This window comes from Poecile atricapillus, chromosome 9 (genome assembly GCF_030490865.1).
Source record: "Poecile atricapillus isolate bPoeAtr1 chromosome 9, bPoeAtr1.hap1, whole genome shotgun sequence".
NCBI classification, from domain to species: domain Eukaryota; kingdom Metazoa; phylum Chordata; class Aves; order Passeriformes; family Paridae; genus Poecile; species Poecile atricapillus.
In genome coordinates, this window is record NC_081257.1 from 17,192,769 (window position 1) to 17,217,568 (window position 24,800).

The window sequence follows — 24,800 nt, forward strand, 5'->3', positions numbered from 1 at the left end:
TAATAAGCAGGTGCTGGGCCAGTGGTGGCCATCTCCCAAGTGTGCCACACGAGATGAGTCGCTGGCACAGCCTTGGCCCTTACAATTTGCAGCAAAACCATCAGGTCTCACAGCAGATCCCCTGAAAGTGCCTACCCACCACCTCCACCACTCGTTTCTCATCAGCTCTCCACAGAAAGCAACAGATTATTTCATCCTGTTACTTATGCCACAGAAATTTAGACTCGAGGAAAAATAGGCATAAAAACATTACATCATTTAAGCAACAAACTTAGCTGACTACATCAAAATTCTGCAAGAGCAACAGACCTTTAATTAAACTAACTAGCCCTGGGCTAGAGAAAGACTTCTTTCCTGCTGATTCATTTGATAGGAGGTGATGGTGCTGCAATCACTGTCACAATTCAAGCACTTCTGAGTACTCGCCCACAGCTCACTCAAATCCCTTTGGTTGCACATGCCTCTGCAGAAGCCTGTGCTGCCCAGGCACCTGCCTTCACCCATTTGCACACAGGTCAGTTCCAGGGCCTGGTTTTGTGCTGATAACAGTCTTGTGGTCTCCCTGTACCATTTGGTGCAAAATGAAAATAATAGAAAACCCTCCCAGGCCTAGCCCCAAGGTGCTCGTAACTCAAATAATTTCACATGGTGAGCCATGAGAGCCAGGAGCAGTCCCCTTCACAGGGCTGTGCCAAGGACACAAGTCTGTGTCCCTTGGGCAGGGACTGATGCTGAGCTCTGGAAGGGGAGCCCAAGCTTGTGCCAAGAGGGTCTGGACAGAGGAGAGAGACAGCAGCCCCTCCCACCGTAACTGCACTTGTGCCCCTCAGGTTTGCCAAACGCCTTAGGAAAAGCCAGATTCTTCACAGGAGCACACTGCTGTAGGGAAGAGACACAGCTCTGTACAACCCAGAACGATGCTCCATCATGTGGCACTGCTCCAGCCCACATAAGGCTTCATCTTCTACTACACACTGAAGTGAACTGCATTTTTTTATGCTTTTTTCTTTTCTTCTGGAAAGAAGCTAATTAGAGTGGAAAAAGATCTCTACAACTCATATATACGACTTCTGTATTTCAGACTTTAATTTGTGTTATGCAACTACCACACACACACTGTACTTGAAACTATATAGCATGCAACCTAATCAAACTCCACTAACAGCACCAGGTAGTTAAATCATGCTGTGATAAACAAAGAAAGCGATTTTGTGTAAGCATGGCAAATTCTCCCTCGCACCTTGGTCAACGCGGCACCTACTACCAATTATCAGGTTGGTAAAATGCATCTGTTATTTAGGGTAATAGCTTAATTTAACATGTAAAGTGCATGGCTCAGGGTGCACCAAGTACTCACAAAGTGCAGGGAAAGGGCACCTTGGTGGCACTGACCACCCAGGGAGCCCCTGAGAAGGAGAGCAGGAGCAAAGCAACAAATGCGAGCCCAGGGCAGGGCTGTAAGGGGCAAAAAGCTCCCTCAGGAAGGCTTTGAGGACAAGACTCTTCAAAGTATGAAAAAATCTGCTGAAAAAAAAAAAACAAAACAAACTCATTCCCACTCATATCCACGACAAAAAATTAAAAGTATGTGTTACAGCAAGGAAGCCAGGCTGGATACTGGAGAAAAAGCCCTGTCCCAGTAAGGACACAGATGCACAGGAGGAGCTGACCCAGGAATTCATGTCCCCACATCCCCAGTGGGACCAGCTGGACAAGTGCCACCAAGAACAACCTGGGCATGCTCAATCCAGCTTTAAGAGAGGAAGATGTTCAGATAGCCTGAGGTCCTTCCAGCCCTATTTTTAACAGGATTTCTCTCCTTTACTCCAGCTGCCCTCCCATACCTCACAAGAGGCATCTTGCAGCCCATGCTGCTCTGCAGCAGCCCCCGCAAGAGGCACAGGCTATATTTATTCTGGTACATTGCAGTGGGAAGCTTTAATCTGTGTAATCGCCTCAGAGAAGATTTCATTCAGTGAGGGGAAAGCAATTACTGTTTCATTTGCAACCAGTTGCCTTCCCTGGGTCTTAATCTATCAGAGCTGGAGGGTCCTGTCAGCCCCTGCACCTGCCTGGACAGTTTTTGTGAGGTAGCTTTATGCCTCTGATAAAAGCACCTGCTGATACTCAAGGTTTTCAGCCCCTGTTTGAGGCAATTTTTCTTCTCCCAGATGCTATTGCTTTTATCTGTCAGACCCTGCATGAAGAAAACAACTGGATATAATCCTAGATTAAAGGGATTGTAATGCAGAATTAAATACAAGCCATATCCTTCATAGGGTTTGCTGTCGTCATTCACCAAGCACAGAGCTCGGCCATTTGGGAGGTGGTCAGATGGTGGTAGCATTTCAGATAGTCTCTGCAGCTCCTGACTTCTCTAGACAGACATTTTCATCTCCCCACAGGGGTGGGAAGAAAAAAACCCACCTAAAATAAAACAAAATTAACCCAGCAACAAAACAAACAATCCTTGGTGTTTCCATATGACGCTGCATTAAAATCCCTTTATGATTTCACTTCAAAAACTAGCAACTAAAATCCAAATTCTCAGCAGGGCTCTGCACACGTTGGAGCTGCTGCACCTCAGTGCTAGGAAGGTTTGTGATCCCACAACAACCATGCCAGAAACCAGAAGAAGGTAACTGAGGCTCAAATTAGACAAGAAAAAAGTCCCAAGGAAAGGACATTCACTGTCTACTGCAGCAAGAACCACAATAGCAGAGCAATGCAAAAGCCCACCAGGAATTCTTTATGACTTTATCTTACGTCAGGAAAGACACCATATACTTATATGCACAGCTGCATGCTTGGGGGGGAAAAAAAAAGGCACTTTAATCTTCTGCTTTTTCCAGCCTGGCAGCCAAAGCAGTTTGACATGATAAAGAGACTTGAGAGTTGTGAAAACTACATATTAAAAGGAGAAAATTTCTAACTGTCTTTCTCTTGTAAATTCTGGCAGCCAAAAAATCCAGCCCTAAAATAAAGACGTGCCTGAAGGTAGCAATTTTACAATCAGCAACATAATGATTTATATCACTGCTGTCATCTTTGTTGGGGAAAAGGAAGCCAGGTATTGTGATCATTAGCTTTTTGATACAGATGATATTTTCAAATGAGGAAAAACACATGCATTTTAATCAGGAACTGAAGGAAATTGCCCCAAAATACTAACAGAAGAATTTGCAGCACACGCCAAGATTTGCAAACACAGGAGATGAATATTAATGTGACAAACATCATCAGTGACATCCTGAGTTGCTGCACATCCCTGGGTACACGTGTGGGAGCTCACTCACTCTGGAACACGGAATCCCACGCCCTCCCAAAATACACATCCTCATGCCACAGGTCCCAAGCAGGCATAGCCTGGAAACTGGCCCCACTCCCACGGAAGCCTGTGGCTTTCCAGGTGCTGGTCTCAGCCAGCAAGCTGCATCACTCCCACCCAGAATCCAGCTGCACACAGCGCTGGGGCTCCCCGGTTCCCACCGATGGCAGGCACAAAGCAGCAGCGTTGGGTACCACTGAGAGACAGCAGCACCAGGCTCTTCTCTTAAAAAAACAACTAAGAGCAAAATGTTACTGCCTCTTTCTTCCCCAGAAAAATTCCAGAAGCAAAGCCTGGCCTACCTGGTACTCAATCTCTAAGCTCCTGCCTATGCCTTGGCAGACATACATGAAGTCACAGGTGTAAAAGACAGGAGGCTGCTCCTGCTGAAGAACTAAAAATCAACTGAATTTGACCTTTAATGCAACAATGTGGCTTCTAATGCTTCCATTCCCCAGTGTAACCATAATCACATTTGTTGCTGAGAACCAGGAAACTGTTTTCAGAAACCAGTTAACATGCAGGCTTCCACAAGCCTGCGTGATGTGACAGCCAGGGCACCAGCACAGTCTTTCTTAAACCCAATGGAGCAGGTTTGAAATTGGGATGCATTTTAAAGCCACAGAACAGAACATCCTGCAGATGACATCAGCAACACTTCAAACTTTACTGAGTGTTTGTGGAGAACAGCAAAGAATGCACTGAGAGTGCTCAGCTGAGATGGAAAGTCCTTGTACAGGAACTCCAAGCCAAACAACAAATCTGTGCTCAGAAACACCCTCAGAGCTCAATACAGATGAACAAGACAGAGATTAAGTCTAAAAGGCTAATTTTTGCCTCCTGTCCCCCCATATTCTAATAGAATACAGGAAAGATTCAGCCTGTACTGGAGTAAGTTTTGTTTATAAATCCCACACAATATGCAAAAAAGCCTCTCCTTCAGAGAAAAAGCTGTGTCACCTCCCAGTTCACAGCTTGCACTGACAGCCATGTAATCTCAGCCTGCGTACAGCAGTTTCAGACCTTCAGCACTGATTCCTCAGCTTGACAAGGATGCAGTGAGCATGTCCAGCAGTCCAGCACTGTGCCATGCCTGTGGGAGTAGCCAGCAGTCATCCTGCACCATTCAGCCCATGGATCAGTACTCCTGCCTCTCAGACTGAGTATTTCTGGCCCTGTGGGTCTGCAGTACCTAAATGCTGCTTGCCCTCCCGCGTTTGCCATTGAAAAGCACTGATAGCACCAGAAGTTGCACTGTTTTCTGAAAGCGACTCTAATTAAGTATAAAAGCAAGTCTAATTAAATATGGTCTGCTCTGTGAATCCCCTGGGAAGGCAGAGGAATACCATCAACCCTTGCATCCAGCCATCCTCCTTTTGCGTGGTGTAACCAGCTGCCAGCAGACGAAGCCCTGATGTGAGTGCCAGGATGTGCACCTGCAGCTGTGCTGAGCAACACAGAGGCACATCCCGAGCAGAAGGTGCCACGTAGTGAAGGGCTAAAACACTTCTCATCCTCGCCAACCCACTGGGAACAGGACTCTGCCATCCATCCTCGTGTCAACAAATCCTCCCCATCCCTGTTAAAATCACACCTCAGCCTCAGGCATATCTCATTCTTGAGGCTTCTGCGGGATGTTGTAGGTGCAGAAAGCAGTCAGGCTCAGGTCTGGAGCATCCCGGTGGCAGGGCCTTTCCCACAGCCAGGCAGAGAGCTCTTCCCTGCTCTCCTGTTTCATCTCTGCATGACAGCACAGATTGCAGGTGCTCACCTGGGAATTCATCCTGCTCTGTGCAATGCCACCAACGATTAAAAGCTAACAGCAAAACCTCCAGTGAGGCAAAGAGAACCAGAGCACAGTCCTAAAACATTAGTCACTATGAACACACCTGAAGCTCAACACATGTGCAGCACATTTAAATTTACTTTTCTTTAATTATGAATGTTTATTTGGTGTTTACTGCAGGGCAGTAATAAGAACAGATTCAAAATTATAAATCCCCCTGCAAAGAGCCATCACCAGTGGTTGCCCACCTTAGCCACCTGGCTCAGTGCAAGTACATGGAGATACAACTGAATGACTATTTCCATGCCTGAAAGGGGAAATTTTCCTTATTTTCTATCCTTATACACTGCTGTGTGCACTTTCAGTAAATGCCCACCTAAACCCCCTGCTTAAGTTACTTATTCTTTTGCATCTATTTATTAAACCAAAGGTTGAAAAGCAAGAAGAAACCCCACACAGGAATGGAACAATGTAAGGAAGCATTGACTGTATTCATCAGGACAATTGATAATCATAGCTCTGATCTTGGGTTGCAATTGATTAGTTATAAATACACAGCACCAAAGGTACCAGGGCAAGGAAAGAGCTTTTTTGGAAAGGCACAGAAACAGACCCCAGAAGCAGAGTGCTCACAACTCTCCAACAGATAGCCCTAAGTGCCTGCTGAAAATGGGAGATACTTTCCTGCTCACAGTGGACAGAAGGGAGAATGATATCATTAAAGCCCACATTGTGTCTCAAAGTCCTTGGAGGAAAGGGGAAGAGGTACTTCATATTTCTATAAAACAATTAGTATTGACAGAATGTACTATAATACAGCACTCAGACCAGAGCAGTAATTAACTATCTGGTAGCTCGCTTACTGGATGCAGATAGGAAGCACCAAGGCAGCAATTAGGGAGCAGAAAGGCAAGACAGGCACATGGCTTTGCTCTAACGAGGTATTGACCTCCCAGCCGTCTGCTCAGGTGTCTGACGAGACATCCCACACCCCACACCGAGCACGGGAGCATCCCTGGCACAGCCACTGGCACCTCCCTGGGCACACTGAGGAAAGAGCTGGCAGCCAGCACTGATTTGAGAGCACCTTCTCAGGTTGTGCTCAGCCTCTCTTCCCCTTGCCTTGGTTTCTCTGTGCCTTAAACAGTGTGGCTATAAGCCAAGTAGACAGCTCTGGCCACAGACACCATCAGTGATGGAAAAGTACCACTGACAGGGGATGGTGCCTGGGAAATAATTTGCAAGACACCACATACCATCAAATGCTTTACCACTGAAGCTCAAGGTAACTGGTTTCAGCACCTTTCTAATTTGCAAATCTCTGAATAATCTTGAAAATTGAAGCCTCGTGGAAAGCTGGGGCTGCTTGCACACAATTTCAGCCTTGTGAGGTTTAGTTTTAAACATCTTTGGGGGGAAAATATTTGCAGTCCAGTTTGAGCTCCATAAAAAAAAAGACATTAAGTGCCCAAACCTTCAGCGTTTCTTTCCCCAAAACCAAAAGGTACCATGGATCTGTTTCTAAACAGCTACTCTTGGGTAGCCTTTGCTCTACCTTATTCCCACCTACTCAGGGAAGTGTCCTTGCACAGTCCAAAGACCCTCCTTGTCTCTTTGCAGGGAGGTGAAGCAGAAGCAAATGGTGTTCCTTCTTCAAGATGAGTACCTTCCTCCCACCTCTCCTCTTTCTCCCCCTCTTTTCCCCCAGGAGTTTTCCAGCACTGGCTGGCGATGCTCCTCAACGGGGCAGCCACAAGCACGCAGAAAACAGGTCCATGTAAAGCCAATGCATTTACACCCGCCACGTGCTTCTGGCAAATAGCTCACCAGTTGGGCTGACATAAATGATGGAGTATGAGAAATAGAGCTCTTTCCTGCTGTGGCATTTTAAAACAATTCAGCAAGCTTTTCACACCAGGAAAAGCCGGGGCTGGGTGTGCAGCGAGGAGTGAACGTGCTGCGGCTCTGTACGTGGCTCCAGAGGCAGAAAATTACTCTGCAGCAATGCAAGCGACTGCTTCATTCCTGATATCCCTGAAAAAAGGGCAGAAACTGGACCAGCAAGGGTTTCACAAGGACACCATACTCTCCTGGGTGCAGGTGCCAAGGCTCTGTAATGATGAAGGACAGCAAAGGACCCAAAAGACATCAGGCGTCACTGAACCGGAGTGAGTACCAGAATCACTAAGTCATTCTTGCTGGCCAGACCAAACTCTCACAGCACAGTAAATGGTTATTTAAGAAATGGATCTGAATTTGGAGGCAACACTAATTTCTGGATATTGAGACTCTGAATAAGCTAGCTAAGGAAAGCAAGGCTGCCACAGGGCTGCCCTGCAAGTGATTTGAGACATGAGACCTGCTGGGAGGTGACAGTTTAACATCCAGACTTTGCAGAAACCAAAGCTACAGAGACCTTCAAGTCAAAGGCACAATTCCCATCTAGATGATGCCAAACTTCACCCAGTATTCAAGAGCAGCAGCTATTCCCCTGCTACCTTCTCCTGAGAGCAAATCAAAGAAGGCAGCTGGAAAAACCTCATGGATGCCAAGTACAGCACTAAGGTTTTAGACACAGGATTTTAAAGCAGAATCCTGACAAGCCTTTTGTCACACTTCTTACATGGGACACAGCACTTGCACCAGTTTGCTGCCACTGTATGCACGATTTCATTCATTTTAGCAGCAGCAGCAGCACTCACTTCTAGGCTTTCTGGTGGCAGGGACCAGCACACCATGCACCAGGAAGATACCAGGAAGGGAACAATGCATTTTCCAAAAAATATCACTGTGTCAAATAATCTCATCAGCTCTGGGAAATCTCGGCTTCTGAAGTCACAGCAGCCGAGGACAGACAGTGTCACAAAGCTGCTACTGCATGAATGACAGAGCCATTTAAAAGCAGAGCACTTTTTATTTCTTCTCTTCCCAAAATGCCATTGTCAATCCCAACACACTAGAATGAGAAAGCTTTGTTTTCACTGGAATGTTCCACCAGCAACCACTGGCTTCCTGCAGCATTAACAAAATAAGCCAGATCTTGTCCCCAATGAAAGTAATTTTTTGCTACAGACAAGTCGCTGCTTTGCCTCACTTCAACGTCCCAGCTCATATTGGTAATTTATATCTAAATTACCTTAAAAGTGGCGCCTGTTTTCACAGCACAATTAATGCAGCAGCAGGTAACAGCCAACACACAACTCCTGCCAACACAAATGTGCTGGTTTCATCTTGGGACCTTCTCCTCTGCTGACAGAGCTCAATACTGCTCCACTAGCATCAACAGGAGCAAAATAAACCACAGATTAAAAACTGACAGCAACAAACCAAAACACTGTGGTCCTGCTGCAATAGTTGATAAATCATAGTTATGTATCAAATAAGCTCTAAAGGAGAGGGTAAAGGAAGCCAGCAGGATATGGAATAAAATTTGGCAGCTGCAATTCTGCTGCCAGAAAGGCAGTGGGGCAGGACCATGTCTGGATGGCATCGATTACAGAGGCAGCTCCAAGGCACTCAGGGCATCCTGTACTACTACAGAGAGCAAGAAGCTCTTCCCCACTCTCTCCTCATGCAGATTATTTCAGGAAGGAAAGAAATTGGGAATCATTACTGTGCCACAACGCTGAAATACTTTCCCTGTGTAGGCAAGAAACTGCTCCCATCACAAAAGTATCATTTTAGCGTGCATGTGCATAAATGCACAAGGTAAGGACTAAAAATAGAGGTACCCTATTTCCACGCATCAAGTCAGCAGGTACGGAAACAGCATAAACAGTGATTCAGCAGTAGCCCGCATGATGCAGGAGGTTGTTTCTTTGTCTCTGCTCCCCTGTTTGTAGCCCTTCCCACCTCTGCTGAGTTACCAAGGCCCAGCAACTCCCTAGAACAATGCCCAGGTCTGCTGTGTAAAAAGAGCCCCAGCCCCACAAGGCCCAGGGAGATCTCCAGGGAGCCATGGGGAACTCACTGGATGCTTGGCTCCCTTGGGAAGGGGGTGATATGAGGTGGCTGCAAATGCTCTTCACACAAGGTACAGCTCTCAAGAACACAGACATTTAAAGAGTTTTTCTGTCTACAGTAGTTTTTCTAGTGCAGGGTCTACATGCTAACATAATTACATGTTTTTTTTAAACAAGATAGATGTATAATTTGCATTTTTGCTATTTTTTTCATTAAGCTTCTGTGTCATACCTACCAAGTAGGATCATTCAAACTGGGTACAAAGAGGTGCACAATGTGCAATTACAGTGTATGGCTACAATTTTTGGTGCAAAGTAGTGCTGTGACTCCATAAATACTTCTGAAAAATTGCACAAGACAACTCCAAGGACATTTTTTGAATCCTGTGAGATTTGTTACATAAACAGCTACGACCTTGTACCCATGGTTTCAACAGGGACGAGTAGTTTTTTTTGCTGGTTCTCACCCCCAATTTTTTCATTAATGTTTGCTTGAGAAGTCAGAAGGAGATACAAGAAAAAGAGAATGAACAGTAGGAATTTCATTTACATTTCATAAAACCATAGCTAATCTCTTCAAGCAGAAATTTAAAAAATACTTCAGTCTTCCCACTGCCCAGGCTCTGTCATTCACCCTTTCAAACACCACAGTCTCCCAAGCATCCAGGTGAGCAAATCCCTCCTCTAGCTCCTGAAGTCCTGGGACTAAAAATATTTTTGAAGGGCTTCCTTGAACAACTGTGACTTAGCCCCACACCATTCCTAGACAGTGTAACTAACCAAGAACAAATAAAGTGCTCAAGGATTTCAACTTAATCTCAGAATGTATTAAAGTCCTTTCTACTCTCACCTTGACACACTTTGAAGTCTGGATGATTTGCATTTTGATGTCTAATTGAAATGAGGATTGCTGCCTGACAGGCCTTAATCTTCTCAAAAACATAGTTGTTCCTCTCTCCCCAAAGCAAGTATTTATCACAAGTTTCACCTTGAATATAGGTCACAGCATTGCAAAGCAAGTAATCAGAGCTCTAAAAAAACCAAACAAACTACCACGAAGATTCTGTCTAGGTAAAAAAAAAACAAATTCAAAAGGCACATCTGTTCTCCTGAGTCACAGGAAAGATTATTACCATTAGCATGAGGGTTATACAGCAAATGAAACAACTGGCTAAGAAAAAAAGAAGATAAATCACTTATAAGTGTAATCTTTCATCATTAAATTTTAATAGGAAAACTACTGTGATTTGCTTAGTCTGAATATATATGCAATGTAAAGAGACCCTCTGACATCATCAAGGCATAACACCACAAGATAAATGGAGATGATTTGCCACACTAGTGGAGCAGCTGGAGCTCCCTCCCAAACCTGCAGCAAACAAACAGCAAGGCAGCTGCTTCTGGCTGGCCATTGGCTCTTATGCCTTTGGCCGAGAGGAAAGAATCAGAGGTCTTACTCTTCTCCTGGCTGTGTGGGCTTTAACAGAGGGCAGCTGAGCTGCTACACTAGTCAAAATGCCCATTTTCTGTTAGTCACAGTTGGTTGTCCCTGAAGCCTGAGCCATCACCAGAGCACAAACATCTGAAGGCCGCGTTTTGCACCGAGAGTGCCCCAAGCAAGGGCAGCCAGAGCACATCCATATGCATCCCAAGAGAGCCCATCTGGAGCAGAGCCTTGCTCCACAGACTCCCAACAACATACAGCTAGGCTCAGGACTCCAGACTGCCTTCCTTTCATACTGCAGTTTGGTTTTCAGAACAATAAAGATGAAGATTTTCCTGTCCTGCTTCTGTATTCCAGTGCAATTCTCCCTCCTGAAGGAGGACAGCACCCGTGACAAGCTCAGGAAATGTCAGAGGAGCAGGCTGCAGGCAAGCCAGGCACTGCCCTGCCGATGGAAACAGCAGGCAGCCTGCTGTCCACCTGCCCAAACACAAACAGCAAGAAAGGGTGCATGGCTGCTGTGCACAGAGCTGGTAAGATCTATAGGAACCCCCATGTGTGTAAATGAAACATCGGCTCCTTCTATCATCAAATGTCTACAACTTGTAAGCATGAATTATGCAAGACTATTAACTGTCTTATTTTAAGAGGGAGCAGCTGTAGAAGCTGCTTGGAGGACACAGCAAGTCACAGAAGGGGCAGCCCCTGGTGCTCAGTGTCAGAGTGTGTCTGAGCTACAGCACAGCCACTCTCACCAGGTCCAGCCCCAGTGCTCCCCCAGACCTGTATCCTGCACTAAGCAATTAACTCAGCATCTCACAAGCTCTCGCTGTCTTACAGTGCTCTATGCAGGAAGGAGTAATATTTTCACCACCTCCTTATTGATGACAGCTTAAGAAAGATCTGGATAATGGTGTGAGTCTGTGAAGAAGTGAGCAGAGAGCTGAGCCTGTAACCTGGCCCAAACTCAAGCCCCCAGTCAGTGCCCAAACTGCCAAGCTCTGCCTTTGCTTTCACCTTTCACAAGGAACCTGAAACAGCAAACTCCCACTGAGACCAAGGAGCTCCAGGCTGCTTCAGTTCAGTAATTTTCTTGTTGGCTAATGAACCCAGCCAGAGCCCACAGATGAGGCTGCCAGCCTAGAGTAACGCTGCACAGCCCATGTCACAAGTGCCACCACGACGGAGGCTGAGACCAGCGGGCAGCTGGATGCTGGCTCCCAGCATGGAGCACTCACCTGTCCTCAGCCCCAAGCCACAGAGCACTGCAGACACTGAGCTCCTGAGCAGACACCGTGCTTAGCAGACATGCTAAAGTTGCTGATGGCAAGTTCTGGCCATAAATCACCTATAGGGTGAGAAGGCTTTTGACACAGTTTTACGTAAGACATTAATTCCTGTGTTCAATACGAGTGCTGGGAGATCTGAGTGGCAGGGCTGCACACAGCAAGTAAGCATGTTGGAACATAAGAAGTGCTGAAAGGGGAGGCACAGATGGGTATTAAGACCGGTTTCATTCATTGTATATATCACGGACGTGGAAGAACAAACATCAAACACCGTGATTACATTTACCGATGATTCAGATTTGTGTGGGCTCCTCAATACACAAGAGGAGGGCAATAAAGTCCTGGACAACTGTGAGCAAGCAAGCACCTCGGGGGATAATTAAATTAATCTGAGCTATGGAAATGCCACACAACAAGGCTAAAACATAAAGCAAACAACATTGTAAAGGACTTTGCACTCAAGAAACTATACAAGACAAACACAGGCTTGTCTCCAGTGACCCACCAGGGTGCCAGGTACAAGCCCATCAGGTGAAAACTGGTACAGGATATACACGAAGCTCTAAAAAAAAACCCAATCTCAGTGATACCAGTTGTATGCACCCCCAGCCCAAGAGGCTGCATCTCTAGAGAAGGGCCTTGTCTCAAGGGGACCACTGATGACACAGCAGCTCTGGGGCCACCCTGGCAAAACAAAACCATGCAGGGCAACCCAGGACACAGCACCTGCCTTACCAATTCCCAGTCCCCATTACCAGCTGCTCCCCAGACTCCTGACTGTCGCTCCCCATTTGGAAATCATGTACTTGCTCCTAACTGCCTGGGCAGCCTCACCACGCTCAACAGCCCTGTCTGATGCAAGACAGCTGCCCCAGAGACACTGAGGCATCTGCCCCGAGCCACCCTGCCCAGCAAAGGGATCACTGGCAGGGTATCACAGCAGGCACAGAGCCCTTCCAGGAGACAACTCCCAAGAGCACATCCGACCAAGACAGGGGAACACAGAGCATCTGGAGCAGCAACACAAGCGGGGACATGGGAGAAGTCAAAAAGTGGCAGAGCTGCCCAAGGCCCTGGAGGCATGGAGATGTTAAATTTGATGACGCTGAGGAAGGGAGCCAAAGGAGGAATAAATAGAGCTAATGAGAACACAAGGCATGAGCATTCAAAAACCTTTAGCACACTACAAACAGCAATAAAAAGGCAATTAGAATTCCGAGATGCATGGAGGGTAATTGCATGCACTATAAATAGGTGGTGGGAAGACTGTCCTGCTCAGCAGGATCTGATTCACTTTTGGGGTGACTTCTGTGCAGAAAGGAATATTTTGGCATGCAACAGAAGCTGAGGGAAGGGAGTTTACAGAGAGATGAAATTACGGGAAGAATTTCTATCACTCACATCCTGCTGTATGAAATATGTACCAAGCAGGAGCTTTGCCACAGAGGCTTCAGAGGTCAGAGGCTTTGAGGAACTCCAAATATAAGTTCAGCAGCAGGGATGCAATGCAGCCTTAGAAAGAAACACACATTTTATATCAGCCAGTAATGTGTATGGCACAGGAGTCCAGGCACTTCTGTGGCTTTCTTTGTTGATGGAAAAATCTAACAATGCCCATGCAGACCACGTCCTGCTCAGTTCATAACCTTTGCACAAGCACTTGTAACAGTACTTACGAACAAACAAAAACAGAAGTTTAAAAGTGTAATCCAAGTGTCAAATTCACTTCTTCCATCCTCCATCATGCCTCCGGCATGATCCACTGCTCTGCTCATTTCAATCCCCCTTCCCAGGCTGGTGTAACCCTCAAGGAGTTGCCCATGGCTCAGCCATGCAGGCTCACGGGAGCTGGTACAAGCAGCCAGCTCACTGTTTAAAAAACAGGCTCTCTTGATGCCATTCCCTGCCCAGTCTTCCCTCCCTACACCAGTTAGGCTGGAACAAGAGCACAAACTGCTGCTCTCCCTGCTGGGCATGTGGCTCAGGCTGTGTGGGAATGTGCCATGAGAGATTCTGGGAAAGAAGAAGGGAAAGAAGTTTATCTACTCCCTTGGAGTAGATAAAACCCACAAGACCACAGCTGGGTAGGGATAGGGTCTTTGCAGAATTACAACCAACATCTTTCAGAGCAGAAGGTACCACTAAAGTCCAGGAGCCCATAAACAAGCAGAAATCATAGCAGGCCGAGCCTTGGCCAACATAATCCACCACTGCATGATCAACTCAAGTCTTTTGAGGACACCAGCTCTCTCTTGAGACAGCTAGAGGCTAGAAGAGTATTACTCCCCATCACCATAGCCTGGGCATACCTGATGCAGAGAAAATGGGAGATGGAAAACACAGCCACACCTGAGAACTGCCAGCAATCCCTCCTCTCTGCCCCAGCTCCTTCACAGGTACCCTTCCAGAGGAGGAAAGTTTGCAGACTAAAACACCAAACACTTGATAAAGGGAGGGAGCAAAGCTGAAACCGACTCCAAACTCCCTCAGACAGGCCTCATGCCCTTCCCAGCTCCCTGTTCTTCCCCACTGCAGAGCATCAGCATCAATTCATGTTTGGAAGCTGCTCTGTCCTTGCAAATGACTGAGCACACACAAAGTCTGCAGTCCTACCTCCAGCTAACTCTTTGCTATGCACCAAGAACCAGCCCCATGCAGCTCAGAACATCCCCAGATAACATCAGCAGATGGCTTCTGCCTAGAGGTCTCAGTGGCAGAGGGTGGTCTGCAGAGCCAGGGTGGGAGGCACAGTGCTGGTTCTTGCAGTGTGCACCACTGTCAGGTCATGCAGCCTTGCCCGTGGCTGAAGATGTTCTGGCTGTGGCGTTCCTTCCTCCCTGCACTGTCACCACGCAGGTAGCAAGGCAGCTGGCTCCTGCTGCGTCACCCCATTAGCTTCCTCCCGAGGCACAGACGAGTCTGTCATCTCTGGTTGCAAGAAGAATGGGAGCAGTCTGCTAGGAGGGCAGGAAGTCTAGTGGTGCAAACAGTAAAAGCAAACTCATCACATGCAACACGCAAAGCATTTGTGCCTTCTTGCTCAATTAGGAAAAGGTATTTGACATCTTAGAAGAAAACTGCCTTTTGCTTGATGTTCTGCTTATGTGATATGATCACCTTCCAGCTGCCTAAATCATCTGCTGCTGAGGTGTGGGAGGAGCTGACCCCCTGCAACAGCACATCAGGCGAAGTGAAACCAGCTCCTTGCAAAAACCATCTCCTTGCTGCCCCTGGCAGCATCAGCAGCAGTCCAACAGAACTTCTGGACAGCTGCAACTTATTGTTCCCAAATCATTCAGTATTTTCTGTGCCTTAAACACTACACCTGAATGTTCCTTCCTTCCTAGCCCACACCCATCAGACAGGGATACCTGAGGGGAATGCTGAATGCAACAAAGGTTGCATCTGGCTGGCTGTTCATGGAGCAGCTTCTCCCTTTCACAGCCACATGTCAAGGCAGGCCAGAGCAAGTCCAGAAATTTCTTCCCAAAGTGTCTTTGCAGTATCTAGGTTCACTTGGCCAACTGGCTGGACAGGGCTCCTCCGAATCACTTCTTGGGATAAGAGTTTGTTTCCAAGCAAAGCATCATCTGGAAATCAGATGGGTGGGTGCCTTCTGTAGAACCAACATCAGTGAGCACGGAGCTGTATTTAGGAGTACTGTTCTATTTTCCTCTAACACCAAGTCCCTTTATCTCACCAGGATGCCACCAGCCAGGCACCTTGTCCTCCCCAGTGCCAGCCAGAGACAGCATCTTGGCTGTGACTCTCCAGGCTCTGAAATGACCCTCATGCACACACCCATGACCCTACCAACAAAGGTAAATCACTGTTCCTGAGGGCTGTGAGGAAAGCATGAGGCTGCTCCTCTGTGATGGGGAGGTGGGGAAAAACTTGTGGGTTGTGGTCACATGTTGGGGTGCTTAAAGCAGCAAAATCCTTCAACAGGATTGAAGCCTTCTGCACCTCAGGGCAATGCCAACTTAGCATCATGTGCCTTGGTAACTTAAATTCCTCAGGAAAGGGAGAATAGCATCCTACAGGAGTCAGCCAGCCCCACAACCTCATTGATTGAAAGCACACACTGCAATTAACAGACATCAGTGGCTGCTACAAACTTAAAGAATCTGCAAATTTCCTCTGCCATCCTCTCCAGCTCAATGGGTTCTCAGGATCAAATGCAAATGCTAGAAATCAAATTCAAATGCTAGAGCACACACCTCTCTTTACAAGGTAACCTGTGAGACTGTTTCAACAATACAATTATTAAAAATTAGCTTCTTCTATCAGTAGTCCCTCAAGGTGTGTTCTTGGAAAACAGCCTTTCCTCCCTATTACTGTCCTCCCCTGTGCCAGACAGGCAATTGGGAATCAAATCATCCCCTTTTATCCCTGCTCCAAGAGACTGAACTGAGCCTGTATGCACAGTGCTGCAGCTTCTCTGGATACAAGGCCTCTTTCTCCTGCAGAAGTACATCAGGCAACCACAACACCCTAAACAAGTACTTCTTTTCCACTGCCAAAAAGTTTATTAAATCTTTTCCCCCCAAAATTCTTCACCTGGCTGAAGGCATACATGGAGTGATAGACTTGCAGGGACAGGCTCACTCTGCTCTATGCTGGTTCAGGATCAGATCCAGTTCATAAATATTAATCCTAAATCATCAAATGTGGATCTAAATCCCACACCAAAAAGAGGACAGAAGGTGGTCTGCAGAGGGTCTACAGACAAAGCTAGATTTGATGACTCTTCATTTTAGAAAGTCTAAAAGCACCCTGCCTTTGTGTGAATGTCACCTTAATTTAGCACAGGAGATCACAAAAGGCCAGTGCTGGACCATCAGCCTGTTTGTCAGGGCATTACACAAATGCATTGTGGCATCAGCCCAAAGTCCTACCAAAGTCAATGGGGTTCTTTCAAGATTTGCACACCGCATTGCCAATCCCCAAAGACAAACACCACAGCACTGTCACTAAAAAATCCACCCTTCTGGCCCGGAAAAACATGACTAAATCTAGATTTCATTAAGTTTCTTCATCAAATATTAACATTTAGGTATGGGGAGACGCCCATGAGGGTCACCATATACCTGACACTACTAAAAGGCCAAGCTCCCAACCTTACTGTGAAGCAGACAGACAGGTTTTGAACTATGACAACTACAAACACAGCATCACTTACCCCAAGCTCAATAAATATTTGCATGACACTTTGACTCAGGTGTTTAAATTCTAGAAAATGTCTGACTTTATCAGCCTGAATCACAGACAAACAATACCAAATATTATCACTAAAAGCACCTTTTCAAACAATTTCAAAAGGTTAAAACATCAAATGCTCTGTGTCTGCACTTTATGTCCTGTTTTAAGAACAAAGCCCACACAATTCAGAGGAAAACTTGGTTGAAGTAACCCAAATATCCTGTACCCACAAATAACTTCTTCCTAAGCAAGTGCCAGGCTAGGACACTCTGTGTATTTTTGTCAGTACCTACAAGGTAATGACACAGGAGAACTCCCCAGGAACCTTCCATCTCTCGCATCTCCCCTCTCCCACACTCATGAAGAGGCAGCTGGACCCTATTGCTGGACCTTGGAGCATGCCCTTCAGGAAGGGTGGCCCAATTCTGACCCCCTGGGAGCTGGTGGTGCCACTTGCACAAGGAGCATCCAGGGTGAGCAGATAATTCTGATTGTCCTGCCATGCCTGCACCACTCTCTGAAAGAGCTGGGCAGGGAGGTGGCACCTTCCCTTGGACCTCCCCCTGTTCTATTTCCAGGAAGGGAAGACCTTTAAGGGGCCATCCATCAAATCCCACCCACCCTCTGGGTGACAAATGGAGAAGAGCCGCTCACCACCAGCAGAAGTCCCTTTGTCTGCTGTTTTAAGGGAACTCTACTGTTTTAATTAGAGTTAATTCTCAAAGACACACTAAAATATGTGATTTCTAGAGATCATTTTGTAGGTGCAACCCTGGTGCTGCTGGATACACATCAATACCCTCCAAGCAACAGCTTTATTGATCATACTGAATTGATTGGTCTTAATATACTGATCAAGTTTACATAATGAAATAGAAATAGGATATTTACCTTGTAGCACTCTGGACTACAGCACTGGCAGTAGCTCTGGACCTTATATACACACACTGCTAGTAGCAGAGTTGTAAAGGCTGGGCTGCTCCTGCTACATAAGCTAAAAACAAATTAAATATTTCTTCAGCTAACAAAAAACTTGCATAGGTAAATTACTTGCTGACCACTTTCCACATAGGTAAATGGAGAATAAGTGACTCACCATTTAGCAGAAGAAATTACAAGTTGTGCAAGAGGCAAAGTGCTTCAGGGAGAGTGTCTAGACTATGCAAAGCAAGGCCATAAATTACACCTTTTGAAACAATGGGCTATAGCAGGGCTTGGAGCTGCATGATCTGATAAATCTTCTCCACTCTTAGTTCGTAACATCTCTGGCCCAAGAGGTGCCACCCACAATAATTGAAATGTCAGGCTATGGGTCAGGAGTACAAAGTTTTACAACAGCTAAAGACCAAGCTCACAGCCTATTTAATTACCCACTTCACAATCCAATAAACTGCAAATATATAAATAACCAAAATATGACAAATATTTAATATCTCCTAGAATTAAATTAAGATAAGGCACTGGAAAAATAAATTATAAGGGTTTTAACTGAAAACAACCGTTTTCTGCAGATTCTAGACAATATGAGCACAGTAACCACATTCTGCACTCCACAATGCTATGCAGCACAGCATCTCAGATGTGTCAGACCTTCCCTGCCATGGTGATGCTCTTCATGCAGGCTCACCTTCACTTCAGGGTTGGCACAGAGCTGGGGACAGCCCCAGACAAGAGCCCAGCCACACACACAGCTCTCATTTGATGGTGGCACTGGCCTGTGCCTACATTAAGCCATTAAGTGTTGAAGCCAGCCCCTCACTACCCTTCCAGGTTTGTACAGGCATAGCACGGATAATTATCCTGCAAGCTTTGCTGCAGCAGAGCTGTGCATGAGGTCCAGCTCATGCTTGAGAGCTGCCTGGACCTTGCATCTACTTCTTAAACAGCACCAGACAGCAACTGAGGGACAGACACGAAACAAGCAGAGCATCGTCTTTAACTCTCCTGCCCTGCAGAGCTGAGGAAACCAAAAATCTCCAAGGGTTTCTTGGGACCAGCAGAGCAGAATCTGAGCACAAAAACAAATTCCTCTGGCAGAAAGCTGCTAAAACAAGTCCCAACACCGGATGACTTCAGGGTCTGTCCCAGAAGAACAATGTGTTGGTTTTATGAGAGAACTTGTGTAAGTATAGCATAAGAGTAACAATCCAACCCATGATAAGGAAGAAATATGTGGTTATTTGGAAGGCTGCACTAGCTTTACTATGTCCTAACTGTTGTGTCCCTGCTGAAATGGCAGGAATTGCAGTATTTTAAGACGCACTGTAACCAATATAACAGTTTCTGACCTCTCACACCTGTTCTGCATTAAGCATTGTGCTTAAATCAATCACCATTCAGCAAAGCATCAGCTTAAGCGCTTTGCTGAATTTGACTGAGAATTTTGCTAATGCACCTGACGTCATCCCACAGGCTTACACAGGAACCCAAATCATGAGCCACTTCTCCCAGGAGTAGCCCTGGTAATCTGCAACAAATCTGGAACTTTTTTCATCCCACATTTATCCCACTGGGAACTGATTTACTCTCCTGCCTGCCTACTTCCATGTCCTGCAGGAAGGAAAGCAGGCAACCGCAACAATATCTGACCTAATGTGCTCTCCACATTTTATCTCCTAAAAAGTTCTTCCTGCTGCCCCTTTCCCAACAAGTCTTTCCAGTTAATGCTATTTGGAAGGAGCAAACACCGATTCCAGGGCTGTGCTTCCAGCCTTTTGACTGCCGTGCTGTGGAGATATTTAGCAAGAGGTACAACCCACATCCAAGGATGCTTGGTTTGCATCACTACAGACACACACCTTGTCCAGCATCCCTGGTCTGCCGGCTGAGCTCTCTTCCCAAAGGCTTCAGACAGATGGGATCAAGTGGGAAGAGGCACCAAGCACAGCTGGTCGTCTCAACTCTACTTCCAACAAATCAGCATGAGCTAGAGAAAAGACCACACATCCTGGGCAAGCAATTACCAAGCTCAGAGCCATCTGCAGTAATAAAACACGTTGTTCTGAGAGCCACGGAGCTGGCAAAGCCACTTTCCTCCTGAGCTGCATCATGAGGCTGGAGCCTTCCATGTCCAGCAATATTGTAAGCTCTGATGGGAGCTTTTCCTCCACATTCAATAGGTTCCTTGCCTGGATTCCTCAGTGTCTAGTAAAGGCTGCCCTCACACTGCACCTTCCTCTCATCTGGGGTAGAAGATAAAAATGAAATCTCCTTATTTTCACCAAGTTTTACAGGGATGAGTATCTTGCAGACCACTCTGCATCTCAAATGTGTCTGGAATTCAGTGGTGGCTTAAAAAAGAAACCTAAGAGGGAAGTAAGACAGCACGGGCAGGTATCTAATAAGCCTTTTTTCTTTTCCCTTAGGAAATACTGCCAGAAAGATGTAAATAAAAGAACTTACAGGTAGACATCGCAGATATGTAGTTACTCAAGTGGAGCCTTACCCCATAAAAATCAAAATAAACCCAAAGCAGAGGTGTAGACCTGAACACACTGATGTAAAAAAACAGTTTTTCTTCTGTTGCTGAAATTTCTAGGGTGTCAGGATCAGAAAAATACCAGTTCTAGTGGCATCTGCTTAAATTCATCTGGAAATCTGAAACAGTTTGCTGCAGGTGTAAACAAGCAGTGCTGTAATGCCCACATGAAGTAAATACCCAGCTACACCATCCATTCACACTTTGCTGCTGCTCTCTTCGCTCTCATATACATTCTAATTTATCAAACAGCAGGTAATTACCTTTGTGGTGCAACAGCACCTTAACGACACAGTTCGCTTTATTCCAGGGTGGTTCATGGGTGATGCAGAACACCAGGCTGCATTTTCCAGCTCCAAAGCACTACACCTGTGTGTGTGGCTACACGAGTGGTGCCCGCTGTGTCTGTGCACGCACAGCACTGGAACACACGGCCCCTGGGGCACCAGCCAGCTCTGACACAGCAGCACTGCAGGATCAAGGAGGGAGGATTGCACACCCCAGAGGAGGTACCACAGGGATCTACAGCCCAGGCAAGAACTTCAGTGCTGCAGCCACAACAAAATCAACACTTTCTTATCTGAGGAAATTGCAAAGGTGAAGCTGCCCAGGCTCTGGGAGCCTGGCAGGGGTTGGCTGAAACACAGCCCATCTCAGCTGCAGTCTTCCAGCTGTGGTGGGGAGGGCTGGCCCAGCCAGGAAACCACTCTGCAGGGCAACAGCTTCACTGCCTCACCTGCAAAGCCATGGTCACCTGTCTGGGCTGTGCTCGAGGTTACAGCATCTCCCGTTCTACAGGGGAGAGCTGCGAGCCAGGTAAAGCCAAACCTCATCCTTCTTCTTCCAGCACCGGGCAGAACCTGAGCAGCACTGGGGACAGGTCCCCAGCACGCACTGCTGCACAGCTCTGCCCAGACACCTCTGTGGTGGCACCTCCCTGCCATGGGTGTGGGGCCTGAGCAGCCTGGAGTGAAGCTGGTCCCCTCACCTGGGCAGAGCCCCAGTGGGGCTCCCAGACACCCTGTCCCGTCCATGGGCAGTGGGGCAGGTTCTGCTCCTGGCATCTCCTCGGGCCCGCATGTACAGTGGATCGAGCAGCACCTTCTGCAGCCTCTCTGTCCAGCACCACTGGGAGAGGAGGGAGTGTGGTCCTGCACATCAGCCTGGAGACTGCAAATGACAATGCCTAGGGATCTTCTGCTCCCTATTTCTTCAAGGATGAAACAATTCCCTGGCAAACTGCAGACTGTGAGGGTGCAGAGGCAAATGGCACATGGGAAAGGAAGCCGTTTATCCCTCTCCTGTTGAGCAAACTCACCCAAGAGCCCCCATTAGAGCAGAACCAAAATGCAGTTTTCTCTCACCTTTCCCCTAAGAAGCAAAATGCATTTGTTCCAGTCTGGTGAGTCTTGACCACCTGATACTTTTATCATTACTGAAGACCCAACCAATACATTGCAACTGAAGCTCAGTGCTCAAGCGGGATCAAATCCTGCACCTTCACCCTCTGGTCCCCCTCCAGCCAGAGAAGGAAGGGTGCACCTTCCCAGAGGGATGTGTGAGGAAAGCAAAGCAGAGGAGCACGTGAAGTTCATCAACAAACTCCAGGCTCTGGTAGTCCTTTAATTGACTTCAACAGAAGTTGTGGCTAAGAAAAAAGGGCAGGGATCTACTCCCAGCATGACAACTGAATATAGGGATATAGAGAAGACAAAAAGCCAGAATTAATTCACCTTTTAAAGGGTGAATTCAATTTGACATGTGTTATCATGGTAAATTTAGCTTTCCCAATTCCATTTCACTGCTAAGTTTGAGGGGAGATGGTCAGCCTCCAAGACACACCTATTTTAGCTATGTTAATAAGTCAGAAATGTTTTCCTATGTTCATTTCACAGAGAATGGATTATTTCCTCCCAAGATGCTATATAACTTCCACATACGCTTGAGTATTGCTGCCATTTTGTATTTTTTCTCATTACTCCTTTCTTTGTTTCACCTGCACTTTATTCCCCACCTTTTCCTTTCCCTTCTCTTGTCCTTTCACAATGCACTATTTTGATTTTACGGACTATAAACTGTCCTTCCCAGCCACTCTGAACTGCTAAGGTGCTGCGTGCTCCTTTGGATAATCTACTTGACAATTTCTGTTCACTTTCATGTGAGAAACAGTTGCAGGGCTTACTAGGTTTTATTTCAGTGAAACTAACAAGCACGTAACTTTCATCATCTTTCGCTAACACAAAGAAGTTGCACAGGAAACAAAAGCCAAAACTACTTTGGAAATTCACAATCTGTTGAAAAGCTTTGTAGGCAAAAAGAACAAATAAAAGAAACTCCAAACCTGGCTATAATTTCAGCTGTGTACTTTGTTCAGCAAACAAAAGCAGATCATTCAACCTTCCAGCAACAGATTGTCCTATATTGCCTTTAAACTACATGATACAGTACGGATACACTTTCCTACCTCCGTATGTTGCAATGACTAATAATAGTCCTGTGGTGTAGCAGAACTGAATGTCGTTTGCATCACTACATCCAGAAGTCTGCCTGAATTGTAAAGGTCATTTGTGAACACAGAACAGTATCAAGGCTAAAACTGCAGTCTAAGAAACTCAACCAAAAATGGTAACAAAAGTCAGCCAGCTGTTTCAGAGAGCTAAATTACATCACACGACCAACTCTGTCTGGCATAGGGAAAAAGTTGGCTGTGTTTGACTGAAAGATGCCTGAGTCCAGAGGCAGAAGAAACTTAATTTCTGCCCTGGCCCTAGTGCCTCAGAGGAGAAACAAGCTCCGAGACAGCTCCTGGTGATGGGGAGTCCAGGTGAAGCTCTTGCCCAGCTGCCTGGAGCAGCATGCGGCCCTGCTGTGGTGACACACTTGGGGAGGAAGAGTCAAGACTGTGACAGAGACCTCATCGCAAACCTCTGCTGATGTATTTTGCCAGGAAGCTGGTCTTGGGGAGCTCGCCACACATAAACACTTGCAAGAAGTTGAAATGAGACTCAGCAACTCCCCAAGTCAGTGCCAGCACTCCCAGTTAAACAAACTTTGCAGTAAGCATGGAGTTGCGGAATCTCTTTGCAGGAGGCAACAGCACATGCCTGGTGTTTTCCAGCAATATAACCCATCTCTCTCCTTTTGACAACCTTCAAATGGCCAACATCCCAAACTTCCCGAATCCCGATGTTGCGTAACTAGAAGCAACGATGTATGCCACCGCGCCGGCTCTGTGTGGGAGACCGTGTCGGGGAGCAGCACGGAGGGTGACAAGGGGTCAGGGGGCTCCTGCGAGCCCCGGGACAGGGCTGCTGCCAGCAAGCCGCACCACGTGGGCCCAAGGTGCCCTGTGCCGGGAGTGCCCTTGGGGTGCCCGGGGAGCTGCAGGCCTGGGGAGCAGCAGGAGAGGCGAGGAACGGGCAGGGATGCAGACAGAGGGGTATCTAGAGGAGCGTGCAGAGGGGTAAGTCAACAGCGGGTAGGTAAGAAGGGGGCAGGCAGGTGGGTGGATGGCAGGGGCAGGCAGGGAGCAGCCAAAGGTGGGTGATGGAGAGGAGAGGCAGGGCCTGGCCGGCAGGGCAGAGCCGGGCAGCGCAGGGCAGCGCACGGCCGGTACCTTCTGCTGCCGGCGGGCCATGTCGGTGGGCTGCTTGGCATTGAAGGGGTAGGCGATGCAGCGCATGACGAAGACGTAGAGCTGCAGCTTCTTCTTCCTCTCCTCCTCCTCCCGCTGCAGCCGCTCCAGCTCGTCCTTCTCCTTCTCGCTGGCCACCGAGGGGCTGGGGCTGGCGGGCCGCGCCGCGCTGCTGCCGCGCCCGCCGGGCTGCAGCCCCCCAGCGCTCCCACCGCCGCCGGCGCCGCCGCCACCGCCGCCGCCCGGGCCCTCTCCGGGGCGGCTGGGCGAGAGCCGCGCCGCGGCGGGCGCCAGCGGCTCCTTGCCGCTCTCCTCCTCCACCAGCTCCTCCGACTCCTCCTCGCTGGACGACGGGTCCAACATCGCGGCGGCGACGGCTGGGCTCGGCCGGGCGAGCTCTGGACTGCGCTGGGCTGCGCTCCGCTCGGCGCAGCCGTGTCCGTGCCCGGCTCCGCGCGCCGCCGCGCCCGCGCGCGCCCCCGCCCCGGCCCGCCCCGCTCGGCCCCGCCCCGCCCCGCCCCGCCCCGTGCGCGCGGGCGCTGGCCGCGGTGCTGCACGCGCCGGCCGAGGGGAGCGAGCGCCGAGCGGGCCCCGCGCATGCCCGGTGCGAGCCAGGCCTCCGCCATGACCGCGAGGGTCGGGGCGGTGCGGGGTGAGGACCCGGCCGGGGCGTGTGC

At 47.8% G+C, this 24,800-nt stretch overlaps 1 protein-coding gene across 11 annotated transcripts in view; it reads right to left on the bottom strand.

Annotated features, from left to right (window-relative positions):
- CADPS (calcium dependent secretion activator) overlaps window positions 1–24,486 on the bottom strand; it is a 206,643-nt gene extending 182,157 nt beyond the window's left edge. For all 11 annotated transcript variants that reach the window (XM_058845249.1, XM_058845248.1, XM_058845250.1 and 8 more), the window contains exon 1: window positions 24,106–24,486. In XM_058845249.1, coding sequence (XP_058701232.1) covers window positions 24,106–24,486 — 381 coding nt within the window. The remainder of the gene's footprint in view (window positions 1–24,105) is intronic.
- Between the last annotated feature and the right edge of the window lie 314 nt (window positions 24,487–24,800).